Source organism: Vanellus vanellus, assembly GCF_965231255.1.
Source record: "Vanellus vanellus genome assembly, chromosome: 3".
Lineage (NCBI taxonomy): Eukaryota > Metazoa > Chordata > Aves > Charadriiformes > Charadriidae > Vanellus > Vanellus vanellus.
The window spans coordinates 123573949-123596012 of record NC_138907.1 but is presented as its reverse complement, the minus strand read 5'-3'; the positions used below and the strand labels follow the sequence as shown (position 1 = coordinate 123596012).

At 38.6% G+C, this 22064-nt stretch overlaps 1 protein-coding gene across 1 annotated transcript in view; it reads right to left on the bottom strand.

Moving 5' to 3' along the window:
• The window catches only part of SUPT3H (SPT3 homolog, SAGA and STAGA complex component), a 296183-nt gene extending 275841 nt beyond the window's left edge, over positions 1-20342 (bottom strand). Inside the window, exons 1-2 of the mRNA XM_082480803.1 lie at positions 20229-20342; positions 10036-10130 (exon numbers count right to left, since the gene is read on the bottom strand). Of these exons, the coding sequence (XP_082336929.1) occupies positions 10036-10130 (95 nt within the window). The 5' untranslated portion in view covers positions 20229-20342. The remainder of the gene's footprint in view (positions 1-10035; positions 10131-20228) is intronic.
• Between the last annotated feature and the right edge of the window lie 1722 nt (positions 20343-22064).

Below are 22064 nucleotides of genomic sequence, written 5' to 3'. Positions count from 1 at the left end.
TTGTGCAAACCTTCTCAGGCCTCCTCAGCAAAATCCTGTGCACTAAGCACTGTACACAGAAAAGACTCTGCCTTTAAAAGCTTAAAAATATCACATCAGCAGCAGAAAGAGCTGTAGTAAGTTCTCTCTCTAATGAATGTCCTTCCTGTAGTTTGTCCTACCTATAAAAGGAAAACTTAGTTCCGCTCCTAGTTTTCTATATCTTGCCACTCTTGCCTGATGTATTTAAAGAGGTGGACAAAAAAAGCCCCACACCATGTGATAAACAAGTACCCCATGTGCTGCCCCTGCCCTTCTGTTGTGTCTCTACTAAGGGGGGGGGGAGAAGTCTTCTATGCATGTTTGCACAGAAGGATTTCAGCTCAGTAGGCTAAACTGGTTATTTTTGAACAATGCAATCTCAGCACAATTCTGGGTTCAACTATGGTAAACAAGTATGGGACAGAATAGAGAAATTCTTTACAATCCCAAATTACAGTTTGGTTAACCAGAGTGCTCCCTCAGCCAGGACATTACTGCTGTTTTCTTCCACTATCATTCCAAATGAACTCTCCAAAGTCAGATGATTTTACTGATCAACTTCAAAGCAGAGAGGGATAAGCGTACCACCAACCGAAGCCATAAGGTAATGGTCATAATAAGGTTATGTGAGTACTACCATACCTCATCATACAGTAAGATAAAATAAATTATTATTAATATCCAGCTAAAAAGAACGATTTCTAGCTCTTGTCCAATATCTTGTCAGACAAGATGTCTTCTAAAAGTTATCTTATTAACACATATAATAAAACACTTCAGGTAAAATACGCAACAGTAAATTATGTCTTGCAAACAGCACAAAATGCATATAGTGTTTCAGGGTTATTTTTTTTTTCAGTTAGCACATAATCTGAATGACTCAAAGTACTTAGATTATAATTATTCTGATACTCAAAACTGGATTAACACACAAGCACAATCGAATCTGGCAAACTGCAGCTGTATGCATCACATTTCTTTAATGTTACATATGGTGGGCATCTCTTCGGCAGTGAGCAACAATTTCCCCGAACTTTCTAACTGATAAGAAAACACTAATTTAGCATACATAAGCACTGTTATTGTGAAACAGAATTTGCATTTCTGTATTTGAAAATAAATTTAACATCCCATACTAGAAGAAATCAGTGATATCTTCCATGGCATTCAGTACTGAACAAATTGTAACCCAACTCAAGTCAGCAGGGGTTATCCAAATACATCAGTGGGAGAAAAAGATTAGTTCAGAGATCATACTTTTGAGAATTTCATTTCTCAAAATTCAGAGAGTTATTTCTTAACATGTTGTCATCTGAGATGGGATGAGAAATCCTAAGTATGTAGGAGAGAGTTCTAGGAACACTAATCCCTAAAAATAATTTATTTGATTCACAAGGTCACAACAGACAATAAAAAGAGTACATTCTGTAAGATCACGCTGTATATAGGAAAGAAAAAAAATAAACATTCATAGCATGCAATGCATGTGACACTAAAATAAAAGCATGCTCAACCTAGACACCCCATGCATGACCAGAGGTCTAGAACCACTCTCTACTAGCCAGTTTGAACTGGCAAATATTACTGGAAATATTACAATGGGAATGATCGTGAATGTTGGCTCCATTACCCAGTGAAGCCCCAGTGCATAAGAAACTATTACTAAAAGTGTAATCCAGTGGAAAGCCTTCATGGTCAGCAATAGAGATGTTATCCTCCATAATATTCCATGCTATATTCCCAGGAGTATTTTGATGCAAAAGTAAAAAAGGAAATAATAGTAACAGAAGACACATATCAACGTATTAAGCTCCACTGGGAAGTCTTCCATTAGTTTTAGTTTCTTACACTCTACACACACAGACACAATATTTCCTATCCTTTTCCTGTGGATAATTTGTGTAGCACAATCAGTAGCATTAGAAAGATTAAAAATACCAGGTTAATCTTAGTAAGAGGAAATAACACTAGCAACACAAAGGCAAAGTCTAACTCACTTTCCACACTTTTTCTTGATTACAATGAAATACACACCATGCCCCAGTAGAACTGGCAATCACTAGTTATCAGCTTTACAAATTTCTAAAGGTATTTTATGTTAGTTTTTGTCTTATATTAATCTGTTTTAACAAATGGTGAGAGAGAAAATGAAAAAGAGAAGGGGGGGGGGGGGGGGGGCGGGAATAGGAAGAAGATATGGCTTTGTATCCTCTATTGCTTCTGAATAACTACCTGTAATTGTGATGCTTGTAAGATGAAAATTAACAAAGACAAGAATAGAGCACTGCAACTTCTCCATTAACACATAGATACACAAAGTCAGTCAAAACAAGTTCCTAACTTTGTTTTTCAACTACTGGAGCAGGCATTTATAAAAAGAACATAAGCAAGTGTAAGTACAAGCATTTCTTTCTATGCTCTGATAACTCTGAACTGAAACAAAAAACTTGTTCAAATTTGTTTTTTAGCATAAACTATTGAAACTTTTTCATCACCAGAATTATAAGCATCTGAAAGTTATAAACATCTGAAAAAGAAACTTAAAAAATTGAATGTAAGTTACACTTAAATCTATTGCTTACTCATACCCTTCTACACAGAAATGTTTACGTACACAGAAATGTTTACATTGTTGCTTGTTAGCTATAGCATTCACTATCCTAATAGCTATACATGTACCTCCAAATGTACACATATGTATATACAGAAAAGCACGATTGAATCATGATTTCTTCACCTATGTAGCCTTCATTAAATTAATGAAAGACCTTTCTCTGACAGTTTTCAGACACTGAAAATATTCAGACAGGAATTTCACCTCTGAAATGATTCTTCATCACTTTTCCAAACTGAACTCTCCAAGTTTTCTTATTGCCAAACTTCTCCTACATTCAACAAACCTGTGCTCAATACTAATTGCTTATTCTACCACTGTTTGCTGGAGAAAGAGACACTGAAGAAGCAGAACTGTCAGTAGGTTGGTGATGGATCATAGGTAGTCTTTATCTTAATGAAATACATTAATGCAACAGAAAAAACAGCCAGAGTGTTAACAAAAATGAAGGACTTCGCTTAGTTTATCCTTGCTCGATTCTTGCGATATATAGATGAACAATGACACAAAATGCACATACACACCAGTCCATAAAAATTAAGGACAGGAGAAAAGTTATGAATATTGAGAAGGCATTCAAATACTTTAGTAACAGGGACCATGTAAATATCTCAAGAGTTGGGCAGACACACCCGAGGACTCAATGAAATAAAGGTTTAAGAACTAGCCCTAATTCTTACCAAGTCTCTCCCATAATTTGCTACACATTAAAAAAAGAAAGACTAGATCATAAATAATATATTTGCAGAAAGACTAGATTATAAATAATATATTTTCAAACATAAAGGGAAGATGAAGCTTTTATTGAGGTGTCTACTACACACTAACACACCATTACAGTATATAAGAGATGGGTATAAGCTACAAATGGGAGAAAGTTGAAATACAAACCGCGCTTAAGAACTGAACAGACTTTTACTGTCTGGAAATAAACAGCCAATTAGCAGTAGTACTAAATTTGATACTATATCAACAGATACTCTTATTTTAATACTAACTACAGAAAGTCTTACATAAAACCAACAGAAACATTGTTTTCTCCACTGCCTCCACCATTGAAGGTACCTTTATAACCTTGCAACATCAAATTTTGATTTTTGATACAAAGTCTACCTTGAGAGCTAATTATGACACCAAGTTTAATTTACATTGTATATATTCAAGTTAAATACAAAGGGGAGGAAAAAAGCAGCTTTTAATGCACTTCCTTCAGAATGTTACCTGACGCAATCTGGGTATTGCGGCTGAATATAGTTCAGCCTCTTAATTCAGCTTAATGTATTATCAAGCTGATTATTCCTGTTGCTACAAGCCTGAAAGATAAATACGGCCATCCATTTACTTGAACTATGTATTTTTACAAAAATTTGATATCAGAAAAGCATCCGGTTTAAGCAGATATTTAAGGTTTTCTTCCCACAACTGTGTCCACACAGCTACTTCCCTGCACACCACATGAACTGCATTAGTGTGGGAATACAGCCTACCATTACCAACGACGCTGCATGTTGAGGCACAAAAATGCAGCAGACAAAAGCCGCACCCGTCAATATGCATGTTTAATTAACTTTATACAATATCATTCAAAGATTCATCATCAACCCTACAAATGTTTAGCTGTCAAAGTTACTGAAACATGCAAAGCTCAACACTGGGTCACCTGCAGGATCAAGTTGTAGCGTTTAGAAAAGTGAAGTGTTTGATTCATATTAGTTTTAAATATATGTTTGCCATTGGAAAATTTTACTCATGATTTTTAAAAGTATTCTGTTGATAACCTAAACTAACCTTGAGCACAGTCTCTGTTCCCTCTGTATCTGCGTTTTCAGGGAAAAAAAAAAAAAATCCCACACTGAATCAATAGGAACACCTTCTCAATTAACTTCTGATCGCAGTAATTAGTATTTTTGTAAATAGTTAAAGTAGCTTAGAAAAATCAAGATATTTTACTGAGGGGAAAAAAAAAAAAAACAAACAAAACCTGTCTTCATATGCATATTGTTCAATGCAGTGTTTAGAATGTCACAGTTTCCAAAAATTCAGTCTGTAAGTAGTGCTTATATGACAAAATATTTGATCCCAACTAAAATACAAATTTTAATGGCTACTGTGAAATCATTATGGTTGTGAATCTACTGGGCGGAACTATAGTTTAGGTGCAACTGACCCAAGGTTAGCTGTTAAGTCCAGAAACAGACTGTAGATCAGCCAAATGAAGGTTTGTAAAACAAACCTCAGCAAAACACACTAGACTTGCTGAAAACTTTTTTTAAATTATTAACGCCTTCTGCTGTAAGTTCTATGATAACATAACAAAATATCCAAATACAGATAAAGGATGGGGGAGTCAAAGCAAAATCTACATATCCTGTAATAATCTAAAAGAGCATAATGCTAAGTATCAAATAATTCCAAGGTCTTAACAACTAAACACCAAATACCTTAAATGTAAAAGGTAGTGCACTGTAAACTGATGTGTTTGGGTGGTCTGTGACAGTCTGATACTTTTAATTAAATCTGTATTCCTCTCAAGGTAATCAGCATATTAAGTACTATCACCAGTTATACTTAATACTATTTACACAAGCATTAGACATAATACACAACATTTTTTTTTTTTTCTGACAAACAAATTACTTCAAATCCAAGTAAATATTTTAAATATTCCTAATCAGTGGAAATAGAGAATCATTTTATTCATAAAAAAACCACAGGCATGTGTATACTATGAATAACTTTCACATATTTTAAGACAGCTTTTCTGCAATATTTTGGGATTTCATTTCAGGACTACTATACGTTTCCTGCCTTCTAAAATACATCAGAAAAATATCTGTGAGCTTACCATAAAAACATAATTCTACAAAAGGATTTAGCTCTTTCCCTAACGCTGTGGTTCAAAACCAGGTGTAGCATACGTAATAGATATAGCATATGAATAACCTCCTCACCTTAAATGGGATTAGTCACAAGCCTAACATTAATTATAAATTTACGCATTCTGCAGAATCAAACCCTGGCTCAACACTTAAGTGCTGTAAATTATAACCCAATCAAAGATACCACCTTCAGACTGCGAGGCATTTATCCAAAGACTTCCATATCCAAAGATATGTTCCTTCTGCCTTTTAAGTTCCTACAATCCAACAGCCCATTTTTCAATATCAGCACAAACTACCAAACGCCCAATGTCCCTATGACTCGTTTCTCACAAGTTCATCTCATTGCTGCACACATTTTTTTGTTGAGAAAGGCAGGACAAGTTGAAGTTACTCTTCATATTACTCCATATGGATGACAAGGTTTTATGGAAATAGGTGGTCCTACTCAGCTTCACAATGACAAACTGCACAGAGATAGCCTCCATTTTCTTCTCATAAAGAAAGTTGTTACCTTTTTTGCAGTGTAATGCTCCAGCCTTTACTATTTCCCAGGATCTTAAGATACCAGCATGGATTTGTTATAAATTGTTTAAATGGGAGAATCTGCAACTTCTTAAATTATGTAGTTTACAAAAAATGTCAGCTTCTGTCAGAGCCTGGAAAGTTCTTTTAAAGTGGTAACTTCATTTTGCGGTCCTGGCCAAAAGAAACAGCTGTCATTTTTCTGCACATGGTTCATCCCTGGCACTTTATCATTTCAAAAGTGTCCTTTTTTTCCAGCAAACAATAAAAAATTAACTTTCAATGTGCTCATTACATTCAAGGTATTTCTTCAGTTCCTACTAGTTTAATGAAACTGTGAAAACTGCTGTCTGCAGCACTGTTTGCATAGCTTTCAAAGTATAACTGCACCAGTTCCGAAGCAAAAGGAAAATGTGTATTTCTTCCATTTATATGGCCAACAATAACTTCTACATTCTGACAGAATCATGTGTATACTGGCGGGGAGGGTAGTTTCAAAATACTTTATCAGGAAGTCCACAATTAAATAAAATGCAGGCTCCCCAGATACTGATCCGAACAGATGCACAGGCTTCTTTGACTCCAAACTTCATGGCCGCTCTTCTGTTTTTTAAACACAGTTACAGTTCTTTTCTCCACCAAGAACAACACTTACATTTTTCCAATGTAGATGACTATAATAGATGTGAACAATAACTAAACAGAAGACGCTTGAAGGAGAGAACTAATATTTTTCTATCTGAAAAGAACTCAATAGAGCAAACCACTGGGTTTGTAACAAAGTACTCATCTACTGTAGAAGAATCAATGCACAGGAAACAGTTATCTCATTTACATTTCACTGAAAAATACTCTAGTGGAATGTATCCCATGATTTTGGGCAGGGAATAACTTAATGAAGTACAACAAGGGAAAGTGTAGGGTCCTACATCTGGGCAGAAACAACCCCAGGTTCCAGTATAGGATGGGGAGCTACCTGTTAGAGAGCAGTGTAGAGGAAAGGGACCTGGGGGTCCTGGTGGACAGCAGGATGACCATGAGCCAGCACTGTGCCCTCGTGGCCAAGAAGGCCAATGGCATCCTGGGCTGTATTAGAAGGGGGGTGGTTAGCAGATCGAGAGAGGTCCTCCTTCCCCTCTACTCTGCCCTGGTGAGACCGCATCTGGAATATTGTGTCCAGTTCTGGGCCCCTCAGTTCAAGAAGGACAGAGAGCTGCTGGAGAGAGTCCAGCGTAGGGCAACTAAGATGATTAAGGGAGTGGAGCATCTCCCTTATGAGGAAAGGCTGAGGGAGCTGGGTCTCTTTAGTTTGGAGAAGAGGAGACTGAGGGGTGATCTTATTAGCGTTTATAAATATATAAAGGGGGAATGTCATGAGGATGGAGCCAGGCTCTTCTCAGTAGCAACCAATGATAGGACAAGGGGTAATGGATTCAAGCTGGAACACAAGAGGTTCCACTTAAATTTGAGAAGAAACTTCTTCTCAGTGAGGGTGACAGAGCACTGGAACAGGCTGCCCAGGGAGGTTGTGGAGTCTCCTTCTCTGGAGACATTCAAAACTCGCCTGGACGCCTTCCTGTGCAACCTCATCTAGGTGTTCCTGCTCCGACAGGGGGATTGGACTAGATGATCTTTTGAGGTCCCTTCCAATCCCTAGCATACTGTGATACTGTGATCCACTTCACAACAATCTAGTCTTTTAAGCACATTTAACCGAAAACAAATTGCATCTTCTACTTTTGGGCAGGGAACTCTCTGTAGAATTTAACGGAGGCAAGTAATTCCTTTCATACCTACTGCCCATATAGCAATTCAAATTAGAAAGTGTTACACGACAGCGAAGGTGTCTACAACATGTGACAGAACAAGCAAGATGGCATTCTTCTCACCATCACTTAATCTGCATAAAATCCTGTATCTCCTAAAAGTAGCAGTGAGACGCAAGAGGAGACTGTTAGGAACAGGTCGAGTGTGAGAGAGCTGGGAAAGCCCGGGGACTTGCATTGTCATCTCCATAACAGACCAAAACAAAACAAGAAAAAGGCAGTTCGAACATAGCCTAAACTGAAGGGGTGTTTTAAGTCACTCCTAAATGAACTAATTCACAAGTACAAAAAAAGCAAAAACAAAGAGCATATCTAGTGTAATACAACAATACTAAAATGTTAAATATTTCCAGTATGCTAAAAAAAAAAATGCGGCTTTTATGCAGGTAAATATTTATTATCTGTGGAAGCTTGAAATACATTTGACTTCTTTATGGTTATGGTTACATATATTTATACATACTCATAAATACATAAATAAAAATAAAGCTTTAACAGTCTTCCCATCCTAATCTTCAGCTCTAACACAACGGAAAGGAGAAGGAGGACAGTAGAACATTTCAGATAAGAGTATCTAAAAATTTTAACTTGCACAAGGTAATATATTAAAAGCCACATGCCAACAAGTTAATAGCTATTCAATGATTAATGACCTAAAGTAAAATGATCAAAAGGATAGTATCATTGGAACAGTCAGGATGCATTCATAATTTTAACAAAAAAAAATTCCCTGTCATTAAAACATAGTTACCCACCTACGGGTCAGAAAGTGCATGTTGTAACTATTCTGATTTTTATATAGCTGATTAAAAATTAATTAAAAAAAAAAAAACATGAAGCAAAACAGTAAAGAGAAGCTCTCAAATATTGGGTGTTTTCAATGATCTTGCCAAAGTAAAGATCAGTAGCCCAAAATGAATTCCCTGTTAAGTTCATCCGACTTTACCTCATCCTGTCTTAAACAACATCCTGGACAGTCTTTCAGAGCCAAGACTAGCGAAAAGAGCCAATGATTACCCACTATCTTTTGAAACCATGGATTTACGTCTCAGTACTCTGGGACTAGCTTCCTTTGTTTCATGTTCAACTCTTAAAGGGTTTTTCCCTACGTTCATTTGTCAGACACTTTGCAAGTTTTCAAAAAGCAAAGCTCCCTTTTACATGCAGCTGACCTCAGCAATTGGCAAGTGTGCATCCTCTCCCCAACCCATAAGTAACATTCATAATCATATATTTTGAAAAAATGCACTATTTAGACATGAGCCACTACAGCCAAGCTATCTGCAGCCTTAGAGGTTAGATACCTTTTAGCTCTAAGTTGAAATATTCTTTGAAGAGTTTGACAAATCAGGAAAATGAATCCACAGGGAAACAAGCTCATTACTTTGCCCCCGGCCCCATCCTGACAGGGCAGTGTCTTGGATACACATAGAAAGGGGAAAAAATGCCACACAGGGGCAGGTGAAACTTTTTGATATATATGGTGCTTTCTACAAAATGAAGATTTGCAGTCAGCCCAGTGTAGTAAGTTACCAGTCAAGATAAAGACTTCTCTACAGAAGGAATCCTTCTGATTACGCAAGTATCTTTAAAACTGATAAAATCCACCTGTTTAAATAACATTCAAAGTTTTAGAAGTTGTGAACTACAAAATCATATATCACATCACAGCTTAGAGGTGAGTTTCTGAGAGTCCACTCTTAATTTACAACAACAAATAACTTCTTTTTAACAACTTTACTTCTTATCTGCCAAAACCCAGATATTTACAACAGTTCCATATCTTACTTTCATCAGCAATATTAGATCTCTGCAGTCTGCTTCTCTGTATTAGCACTGAAAGATGGTAATACAAAATATTTATTTAAATAAGCAACAGGAAACAGGTCTTTTTTTTGATGAAGGACTGAGAAATACAGGTCTCTAATGACTTCTAAAGTAATATTAAAAATGCATTTCTTTACTCAGGACTTTCTCTCCTTTCAATATAGCATATGTTTTTTATCTAACTTGCCTCTGAACGTTCTACAAATCAGAAATAAAATACTAACAGCTCCATCACTAATACCTGCTCTTTCCTCCCCATCACCCTGATACACGGATTCTAATAAACCAACTAAAAGATGCATACAAACGTAGATATTACTAGATATTTTGACTGATTACTTACATCATACTTTGCAATTCAGGTGTAAAGCTTGTCGATTTTCTTCCACCGCTTGAAGAGGCAATTGTTGACATCGGGCTAGCCACAGTGCTGCTCATCTGCGTAAATAAAGAAATAACAGCATTTAAAATGCTTGTATTTTATTTTAAAGAGAGCATTCATATGCTTCACACTAGATATTCAAAAAGGAAGAAAAGATTTTGGGGTAGACTTGAATGCAAAGACTACATGCAAAAGGAGTCTATCTGAGACACTAGAAAACATAAGGAAGTTGATGTTTACTGCAACTAAAGTCTTGGAAATGTGTGCTATTTTTAAAAATACCATCTCAGCCACCCATGTAAAGGTACCCGAGGAGCAACAATGGAAAAATATTAAAATAAAAACACTGTTATTCTGGAATACTTGGTATTCCTAGACACCAGTATCTTGATACGCAAAACATCCGTTCATATTCCTGCAGTATCCCAAGCACTAGCAAATCACATCCATACTGTCTCCACTGAGACTAAGAGGTGTAAAACCGAATCTCGGATGCAGCCAGATAAAACTCGGTGAGCACCAAGATCAGAAGCTTCCTTTCTAAAACACCTGCTTTATGTACACATATTACCTAAGTCTTCAAAACAGAAATGCGTTAGAAAGAGTGGGACCTGAACGCCATCATAATACTTACAGTGCCTTTAGTCATGTCTTTCTACAAAATGTTTTATGGCTTTTCTATACAAACTTCTCATTAAAAACTCCAAACCAAATCCAGGACAGTTCTACTCTTATTCTATGAATTAATACATCTGCATTTTCTTCTTTAATAAAAGGCAAGTCAAATGCCTTTAAATAATTTCATTTTCAAAAATAACTTCACTTATTAAAACACTGACAAATCAAAATTTATCTAATTATGGAAAACTCTATAAATACAGAATCTGGAGTTTAATTTTTCCCTTCAATAATTTTTTTAACTGTACACACTATGTAAGTCTGCTGATAAACAGAATATATTCCCACTACATTTCCTCCTCTTCTAGTTTGCTGCACACTAGTAACAGTTGAGTTTTAGTGCTCATTTCTTGTACTATTAGTAGTAGCAGTAGTATTGACAATGAAAACCATATGTTAATATAGTTTGCTTTGCTGTAAGACCTCTAAAGAGGTCCTACCTTTCTCCACTTTTAAGTTTTACAGTTAAGATAGATTTCTTTTCTAAAAAGCAATCTAAAAGTACATGACCAGATTTATATTAAATGCCATTAAAAGCATTGCACTCAATCACAAATATTATGCTTTGGTTTAAGAAAACTAGTAATACTCTAAACACAAAGCATAAGATACTTTCAAAAAGTAACAGAAGAATTACTGTTTGGAAAGGCTAACAACATAACAGCATGAGGATGGACAACAAAAAACAGTAAGATGATCATGCATTTAGATATAAGCTTATGGTTTTTTATCAATGCTTTCAAGTAGATTTTCAGAGACCCCTGTTCATCTTCAAGCAGATTCTAATTTAGGTCCCATCCTGCAAGCACTTACGCACATGTGTAACTTTAATCACAAGTTCACTCCCACTGAAGTCTGATTTTAATCACATGAGTAGTTACACACCAGGCTTAAGTGTTGGCAGGATCCTGTCATAATCAGCAGTTACCAAAGAGTCATATAATCTAAACAGTCAAATTAGCAAGTTAAAAAACGAACAAACAAACAAAAAAGTAAAAAACACCTATAACATGAAGGAAGGTAACAGAGTACATGGAAGGGAGAAAAAGGGAACTGCAGTGGTACCCAGAACAGCCCAAAGACTGGGAAATTTCTGTGCTTTACTGTTCATTACTTGATTTGGACTGATTACAATTAATTTTAGTAGATATATATATATATATCTCCAGTATCACTGTATCAATATCCCTAAATATCAAGTAATACATTGTAAATTCTGTATTTTACCCAGACCCTAGAGAAAGTAGTAAGGGGAATGCCTCAGTTCATACTTTCTAAAACAGCTGTAGAAAAAATCCTGAGACATATCAATCATATGTGCGTTAAACTTTAAAAACTGAATAATATACAAATACTTAATGGGGTTTTTAAGTTTGTATTTTTGGTTTGTTTGGGTTTGGTTTTTTTTCAACTTACTACAGCATTTAAAACATAAGGGGTTTTTTTGGTTGTTTTGGTTTTTTTTTTCCTAAATCCAGGGCAGACATTTTTCTTTATCCATGGGGTTCAGTTCTGCTAATTTATGAAACATTCTCCCCAAAAACATGAGACACAGTTCCATAGTTGCCTCCTCACAGAGTAACATTTGTTATTCACGCATATCCTATTCTAGAGTAAATAGTTTTTAAGGTTCCTACCCTCCAAGTGGACACAAACAGTTTAAATAAAAAAAACTTGGAGGGCTGTACATCTGTGTAAGTATCAGTAGGTTAGAGAGCTGAAAGCTTATCAGGTACTGCTTCACTAAAAACTTGGTCTTCCTATTGCAACCAAATAATTTAACTTCCAAATCAAGCAGGTGTACAGCATTTTCTTGACATGGAAAACCAACAGATTGTCAGGCTTCGTCAGACCCTTTACAGTAATTACTTCCACAGCCCATGTTTTGTTTGATGGTTTAGATAATTAACTTCTTTACACATCAAAGTCCCATCGTCCTTATGTTCTATTTCCTTTCTTCCGGACATTAAAAAAAAAAAAAAAATCGTTCAAAAGTAGAAGCACTCTCAAATCAATTTTCTTCAATAAGTACAGCTAACATGGAACTGAAAAGCCTACTGTAATCTTCAATGGGTCAATATACTGTATTTGTTTTAGCTCCAAACTGAAATGCAGCTGTTTGCCATATTCTACAAAATGAATTCAGATGTTCAGATTAGGTCACAGATTATTTCAACATGCTGTATTTTAATCATAAACTTTAGCAAGAAGATGATAACTTCTGATTAACACTGTTTGGACTAGTAATTATGAGTTCCTGTCCAAATAGGTCCAGCTTTTACAAATTCTTTTCCCATAATTAAAATATTGCAATGAAATGTATAATAGAAAGAGACATTCAAAGGTATATATAATCCTTAATATAATTATTTAAAAGCATCTACTGTAATCCCAAATGTCTTTTACATTAAAGAGTCACAACAGAAAACACTACTTTTTCCATATGAATCAGCAGAACAAAAGACTTCTCCTTTGAGGGAAACAAATTCTGTCATTTCTTGTCAAGTTTAGGCCCATCCTTCTCACAAGCTACCTGGCCAGACTTTGGTTTCATACCCATCCTTCATATCCATGAAGTTACCAAGCAATACTAACGCACATTGATGGTTGTCCAATCAATACAGCTTTTGTATAAGCCATCTATTTATTCAAGAACAAATAGAGATATGTAAGAACTGAAATTCTAAAGCTCCTACAACTTGCATTTAATATACAGGCTATACATCTAGCCCATAACTGTAGAGCACCAAATCTCCGAGCTATTTCATATCATTTGGGACATCCATAGGCAGTCCTAAAATATATACATACACACAGTCAACACCTCTGTCTTTTGAAATACTACTCAAATACTTTCACCAATCACCATTGTCAAAATGTCACACTAGGATGTAAAAGAAGGGTGCATCCAAACAGTCGCTACAGAACAGTCCTCCAATATTCCTGTTCAATAATTGATCTAAACTCAATCAGGAAGAGCAAACATTAATATTATTACAGCTTTCACGTGACACAAAAGAAAAAAAAACAACAACAAAAAATAGGGACATAAGTCTAAACTGGGTCAGTTTAAAACAAAAGCAGAGTCTCACAGATGTGATGTCTCTGTTACAGGCTAAAGAAGGTGCAGAATTACCAAAAAAAGCAGTGTGCCTACATACGTTAGAGCAGAATTTACTGTTAGGATGATTAATTCATCAAACACATCTAGTGTGGTTACTTCATCAGTCCTCTTTTCTTGCGTTTCATAAATACATTTTGCATAACCTGAAATCATGCAAAAATTTAGAGACTGACATATTTTCATTTATATAAACCCATACAAAACAGGAAGGAAATAAGACAAGATGACTATGAATTAACACAAAATTAAAGTCAATGCTTTTGTTTTCACACCCTCTACTTTAGAGTAATTAGATTAACTAGTCTGTTACCACCGATTATTTTACTGCATGCATGGCCTTAGCAACAGACAAGAGAGTATAAGATAACAGTCTTCTAGGATTGGAGATGTAAGAACTTAATTAACTGCAGGAAATACAGATTTTTGTTAGTGCACTTCTTTTAAAAAACACAAACATGACCATAAACCCTGCTGAACACATGCAAGACTGGCTTTCTAAGTGTATGCTCAAAATTACAAAAAAAAAAAAAGTTAAAAAAAAACAAACAATAAACCATAACCAAATACTGGAGTACATATATTGTTTTGCAGATTATCCACTCTCCCAGTAGCATGGAATAACTGAAAATTAAACCACTAGAGTATTAAGGCCTTAAGTTCTCCTTAGCTGGTCAAGCAGGCTGGAACTAGAAACGCTCTAACCAGTCTCAGAGAAGCACAATGTACAGATGACCTAGATTTTACAATAAATTAATGATTCAAAAAGGATAATGAAACTCTTTTATCATCTTCTAACCTGTTCAGGTTAAAAAAAAAAAAAAAAAAAAAAAAAAAAAAAACCAGCTTGTTGTGTAACAATAAAGAAATTACTTTGCTTATAGGCAGTAAGATAACTTCCGTATTCCTGAAACATGGCCTCTTAAAAGCCAAGCAGATAAAGCAAAGGCACAAACTTTCAAGGAACAGCCAGACCAAACCCAGGATTAGAAGCAATCTGTGGGCAGGCAGTGACACATCTGCATCAGGTCTGCACACAATAATACTGTTCAAAGCTAGGGATGCAATCTCAGCTTTCTTTTATTTTTTTTAATTAATTAACAAAGCATCACAAAACAGAATGCATGCGCTATTCATGCTCAGGATAACACATTACATCTGCTACTGCTGCTTCCATTTATTACCTGATAGACTAGACGCTTACAATAGTTTTATTTTAAAGTGAACAAAAGAAAGAATATTCATCTTCTAGCTGTCAATGTACAGCACAGCTTTCACCAGCAAGACAAATATGCATCTCATCTTTAACCGTGACACTCTTTCTTGGAATGAAACATGCTTGGGAAGCCCCCACAAATATAAGGAATACAACTGAACATCATTTACCCCTTTCCATTTATAACACAACTCAGTCAGAAGTTACATAAGAAACACACAGGTCTAATAACAAAGGGTAAAACAAATTTTCAAATACTTGTAAGCATAGGTTTTGGTTCAAAGAATAAAAGGCATCCTATCAATTTTATCTTTACAACTGTCCTGTTCCACAACCCTGGAGATAAAATAATCCTTAATGTACATTTCTACATCTCATAAGAAAGTATCTTTGAGCATGAATTTTACTGAAGAAATTAAAGCACAACTCTCTCTCACTGACTTTGCAGGGAAAGAAGAGTCACTAACCAACTACAGACTAACACATAACCTTCAGACTCTATTCTGTGTAACAACCACTGTATTTTACTTAAAATTACTCCGCACGTCCTCATATTTTAAGCTATTATTTGTTCATCCATGAGTTAGACATGACAGTTATTTAAGCCTCTTCTGAAACAGACCACAGAACGGTCTGGACTACTGAAAGAATATTAATACGTAGATGTAACTATTTGAGACTGAGAAACGTACAGCATAATCCTACATGAGAAGTATGCCTCCACATCTGGAAATGTTTACAAACACTTCTCATAGCTTCTAACTTGAGTCTAATCAGAGCTCCGTCCTTCCCCAGAAGTGATTTATTTATTTTTAACCAAGAAAGCAGGGAAAAATGAATCTAATGTATATGCCCACCTCCCTCTGAACTGAACATGCAGCACTTTTTGCAGAACTCCATGCCATATTTAACGGTTAATGGCACTGCAAATTAAGCATCAATGACTTTCTTCTTCCTTCCTAAAAATGTTTTAACAAAACAGCATAGAGACCAGACAACCTGTAACTAACAGCAAAGTTTCCATAGTTTCCTGAATCTGGCTCCTGTAACCATAATTTTGTTTGGACTAGTAGTTATTTTTTTCAAAATGCATTTTTTTAGTAGTACTCTGAATCTTCCATATCAATTATTTAATAATTGCACAGACAAGCAATGTAGCAACCGTGACCTTCCTGCGGTAACCACTGACAGTTTTCAGTGAAAGAAATATAAGGTGTGCTTGCAACTCTTGTGATAATAAAACAACTTCAAATCGTTAGGAACTCACTTACTTGACTCCAGCATGCAAAGATGAACAGACCGCAACCTGTAACTTACTCAGTATTTTGCTTTTTCTGAAGAGTAAGACATTCCTATATAAATACGCAGATGTCAAGTTAGTTCTGCCAGTATGTTTTACTGCTCATTTGCCAACGAGAAAACCCATTAGTCATCATGGTTCCCATCTACCTTTAGCTCCCATCTAAAGTAACTTAAAATTTAAGGTTTTGCTAATGCACTTGTATTCTCCATAAAGTACAACCACGTTTTTACCACCTTCTTACCATTAGCTTTACTTTCCTGGGTAGAATTCCTCTCTAGACCTTCACCTGCCTTCATCTGTTCAACTCCTTTCAAGATGGCATTATCTTCCCAACCTATCATACCAATTACATCAGTCCTCCTCCTTTTTCACCACCCTGACCTGTGTTTAGTTCTATATTTGAAATACAATTAGAATAATTTCATAATATAATTCCATTCTGACCTTAACTGAATATTCTGTCATATCAGGAATTTCATACTTTGCTCCATTGCTGTCCTTAAGTTAGGGGATCAATGTACGTATCAAAAATTCCTAATCAAGAATGACTAGCCAAATACATAGCTGAGATTATAAGAATTTTCTCCAATTCTTATTGCTGAACTGTCTCTAGAGCAGAAAATATTTACCTCCATTGTTGCTTATTTGCACAATACCCAGCACAAGAAAAACTACAGGAATAAACAGCCACAGCTTTAATATACATTACAACCATTAAAATTTGTTCTTAATAAGCAGGTCTAACAGTTAGCAACATTCAGGACACCAACCCCTTTCAGAGATCTCACAGTCACACCTATTGATATCCAATAGGTTTCTGCTAAAATGTATTCTTGTTTACTTGAAAATGCATCTTTCTCTATTTAAGCACTTGAATTTTAAAAGCACTTAACGTTGGAGAGCTGTATTGATAATTCTTATGATATAGCTGAGAGACATTAGCAAGTTAGGCCAATACCTGGGTGCCTCAAACCACCTCTTCCGTACAAGCTCTTGGCCTTTTTTTCACCGTTACTGTTACTTCTTCTATGACAGTTTAAGGAGCTGTGTGAACTAGAAGCTTTGTAGTTGACTCTGTGGATGTCCGATTGTAATCAAATGTAATACTTCAAACATACGCAAAATACAGGGATAGAGAAAAGCCAAAGATTATTTATAAATAGAAATTTACTCTGCATTAGTTTGTAAATGAAAATGTACAAAGATTGCTTCAAATTAATAACGATTACATGTAGCACTACGAATGCCAAGTATCTGAAACACAGATTACAGACCTAATCAATACAATTTTCAGTACCTTTGACATGCAATTTTCTGATCAGGTCCAGATAAGTTTGTAACTGAGTCACTACTGCCTGTTGCCATCAGAACATAGGACTAACTAGTTTCCTTTTCTTTACATACTTTGCATATCTACACATTTGGATATTTCACAATTGCAGCAAGCGCACCAACTCAATTAATTTCTATGGTATAATTACACTGTCTGGGTTTGGCCTAATGCATTAAAACACCCTTGAAATAATGACCTAGAAAGACACCATCTAGCTGGTCTCACTGCTTGAGGGCATCACATCAGAACAGCAATAACAACATGCATGATGTTCAGTGTTGCTCTAGACTATTATATGTAAGTAATTCTTAAGACACTTGTAGCTTACTAAATTACAGCTTGCTTATGTTGACAAGTTACTAATTGACTAATCAGATTTCAGACAGCTCCATTCTGTGATATTCAGAATTGAGCCCATGAGAGTAATTCAGTTGGTTATGACACTCAGAGGCTTAGCAAATAATCTAAAGGCTACTGAATCCTGTAAAACCTTAAGCAATGTTTCCAAGTCCGTATATTTGAAAACCAGGACTAAAATGCCAGTAAAGCATAGGAGGATTTCTTGTTTACGTCTCAGAGACATGACTGAGTTTTCCCTCCTGTCTTTTTAGCACAGCCTGGTTAGACCTCAACTCTTCTTCAGAATCATCACAGCTAAGAATTTCTTTATCTAAATGAAACCTAACATTTTCATACTTTCACAAGACTCACAGAAATGGAGCTGTCAGAAAACCATAAATAAATACTGCTACAGTAGGAAATGCTATTTTTAACATCAGCATTCCCATCTATACAGCAACAACACACAGGACAGAAAGGAACCAAACTAAAATAAAATCCGATTTGCTTATTTGTAACATGCAAATATGAGCCTGTGCAAAGTCCACCAAAGTTCACAGAAAGACTGATGCTGCCTTCCATGACACTCGAATCTGGCCAACAATGAAGAAAGAGATGCAAAAAGGGAGAAAGGGAGGGTGCACTGCACAGGGTGCAGTGCCTTAAGCCAAAGGGAGAGAGAGGCCTGTACCAAGGGAGAGAATGATGTGGCAGTTAGGTCAAAGACTTCAAAAGAAAATTTAAGTGTCTCACCAACACCACTGCAAACCTTGAAACAGATTCAATAAATCATTAATACTAACACTGTACAGCAAACTTGGCTGTCCATAACATCAAGTTCTTCCCTCCCCTTCACATACACAGTAATAAATAGTTTGCATGTTTATTGTGCTTGGTATTCATAGACTGCAAAGCATTCATTTGTATAATCTCTAGGAACTTACAAGCAGTTGATAGGTACGTAAGACAGACAAAAATATAGTTAGCAAGTGGCAAAACCATCCAAAGCCTACACAGAGTATTCTCGACTAGCTGTTATTCATAGGTTTTTAGCATCTGCCAGTAATTTCTGTAAGGACTATTAATTTCTATAAGGAATATTACAGGATCCCTATTAATAAACCACCATACCTGTTCATGCAAAATAAATAAAATCCACTTCCTCCAGAAAAAAATTACAAGCTTTTCACAGCATGAGAGCGACACGAAATCAGTAACTCCCGACGGCGCATGGCACACCGCAGGCCGAAGCCCGGCCTCTGCCATGTAACTTTACGCCTAGAAACACCTTCCAGATCAGTTGCAAGACAACGAAACTAACAGGGCCGGGTCCAACACGTGCAACAACACCGTGGGCCACGAGGAAACCTAGGCGAGAGCGAAAACACAGCAAAAGCCGCTCGCTGCAACCTCCCAGCAGCGAGTAACCCCAGGCCTAGCGCGTCCACCCAAACCCCTACGGCTGGGCGGCCGCGGGGCCGGGACAGGGCCAGCAGCCAGGTGCCAGGCAGCATCCCCGCCTGGGTGACAGCCAGGGCCGCTTCGTGGCCATCTCGGGCCTCCATGCCAGAGCCGATGGGGGGTTTGACGCGGAGGAGCCCCTTCGCCAGGCTGCCGGCCGGCAGAGCCCCCATGGTGGTTGCGCGTCGCGGGCTGCTGCTCACAAAACCGAACTCAACACCGAATGCACAAACCCAACACCGACATTGACGGAGTCAGCAGGAGCCCCCCACCCCCCGCAGGCAAACCCCCCCACCGCCCCCTCCCGCCAAGCGGATCGCTGACTGGAACCCACCAAGGTTACGATTTCTGAAGGCCCCCCCGCAAAAAAAAAAACAACAAAAAAAAAAAAAAAAAACCACAACCCAAAACCAAGCAGCCCGGCTAAGGTGGCTTAACAGCACCATGCTCGTTGCGTGCCCTCGCTGGTGACTCACTCAAAGGCTCACCCCCAGGGCCGGAGGGATGGATGAGGAGGCTGAGATGTGCAGGGGAGGGAAGGAAGGAGGGAAGGAGGAAGGAAGGAAGGAAGGAAGGAAGAAAGGAGGCAGGCAGGCAGGAGCAGCCTGGCTTGGTGCTGCCCAGTTTCCCCCCCTACCCCCCCCCCCCCGCCACCCCCGTGTGCGGCCGTCCGAAAGGGGAAAGAGAGGGGCAAGAACTGAACCTCGTCCCTTCCCCTCCACGCGCTGCCTGGACCGAGGCAAGAAACGAGGGGGACGAAAACCGCCGGCTTCTCTCCCTCTTCCCCCCCCCTCTCCCCGCCGCCGCCGCCGCCGCCGCCACCACCAGAGCAGCGGCGGCCGCTCCAGCGCTGAGGCGCACACGCCGCCAGCGGGTTGCGGTGTGGGGGGGGAGGGGGTAAAATGGCGCCGCCCGCGGGAGGGAAGGGCCGGTTCCGCCACACACCGGCCGTGGCGCGCCGCCGCCTCCATCTGCTGTGTGGCAGCCGCGGCCTCCCAGGGCGAGAGGCGGAGCCGGGCCGAGGCGGGCCCGCACCGCCGCTTCCTGCCAGCCGCCGCTCGCCTCAGCCCGCCGCGGGATCGCTGTTCCCGGCCCGGCTGCCGCAGGTGCTGCCTGGCTGAGGGCACGGCCACGGCCATCCCACCCACCCCCCCACTGCCCCCTCAGCGCCGGGCGCCGCTGGAGGGGGGCGGTTAGGCCGGGTGCCTCGTACCGGGGGGATGTGTGCGCTTGGGCAGGTGTCGGGCCTCAGAGCGCCTACCAGCGCGCCCGCATCTCTGCAGCCACAGCGCTGTGGAGGTATTTGGAAATAGTGCGGTGTTTTCCCCTCACTATGGAAAACTGCCATTTCGTAGTACGTTGTATCAGGAACAGTGCGGTGAGCAGGACAGGGGCAGTGATCGTCCCCCTGTACTCGGCACCGGTGAGGCCCCACCTCCAGTGCTGCGTTCAGTTTTGGGCCCCCTCACTACAAGAAAGACACTGAGGTGCCGGAGCGTGTCCAGAGAAGGGCAGCAGAGCTGGTGAGGGGTCTGGGGCACACGTCTTATGAGGAACGGCTGAGGGAACTGGGGGTGTTCAGCCTGGAGAAAAGGAGGCTGAGGGGAAACCTTATCGCTCTCTACAACGACCTGAAAGGAGGATGTAAAGAGATGGGGGTCAGTCTCTTCTCCCAGGTAGCAAGCGATACAACGAGGAAATGGCCTCAAGTTGCACCAGGGGAGATTTAGATTGGATATTAGGAAAAATTTCTTCACCAAAAGGGTTGTCAAACAGTGGAACAGGGAAGGAGTGGAATTGTCATCCCTGGAGGTATTTAAAAGATGAGTAGACATGGTGCTGAGGGACGTGGTTTAGTGGTGGACTTAGCAGTGTTAGGCTGATGGTTGGACTCAGTGATCTTAGAGGTCATTTCCAACCTAAGCAACCCTATTCAATGATAGATTTTTGCCCTTGGAAATACCAGTGGATCCTTACTACAACATAGCAAGTACTACACACCGAGGTGGTTAAATGCATCGAGGTGGTTAAATACCTTCCATCTATAAGCAGGGCATATGTTTTCCCTCTCTTCCCTGGCAGTGGTAGCTTTTCTCTTCCCATGTCCTGTCAGCTCAACAGGTTAATGGGGAAGGGCATGACTAGGCAAGCTGGAGTATTTAACCTACCTTTCCTTTCTTCTTTTAACCTTTTCTTTTTTCAGCACCTCCTAGTTGTAGGTTTTTGTGAGTTCAGTTCGGTCATTCCACTCATCTGCCAGTACATGCGCAGGTTTGTTAGGAGGCAGGCTGGTTTGTACTGTGGTGTAAACTGGAATTAATAAATGCGACCAGTAGAGGTAAATGGGGTAACTATTAGTGCTTTCTTCACCACATATGCAAAAATCTTGCTTTTCTTGAAAGTTTGCAGCATGCGTAACTTCCAAAGTTACAGTCTGTCTTTTGCTTTGCCTTTCTCAGCCCATCTTTCATTCAAATTCCTGCCAGCACGCTGAACAGCATCCATATTATTTCTACTAGAATTCATTCTAAGAAACTTA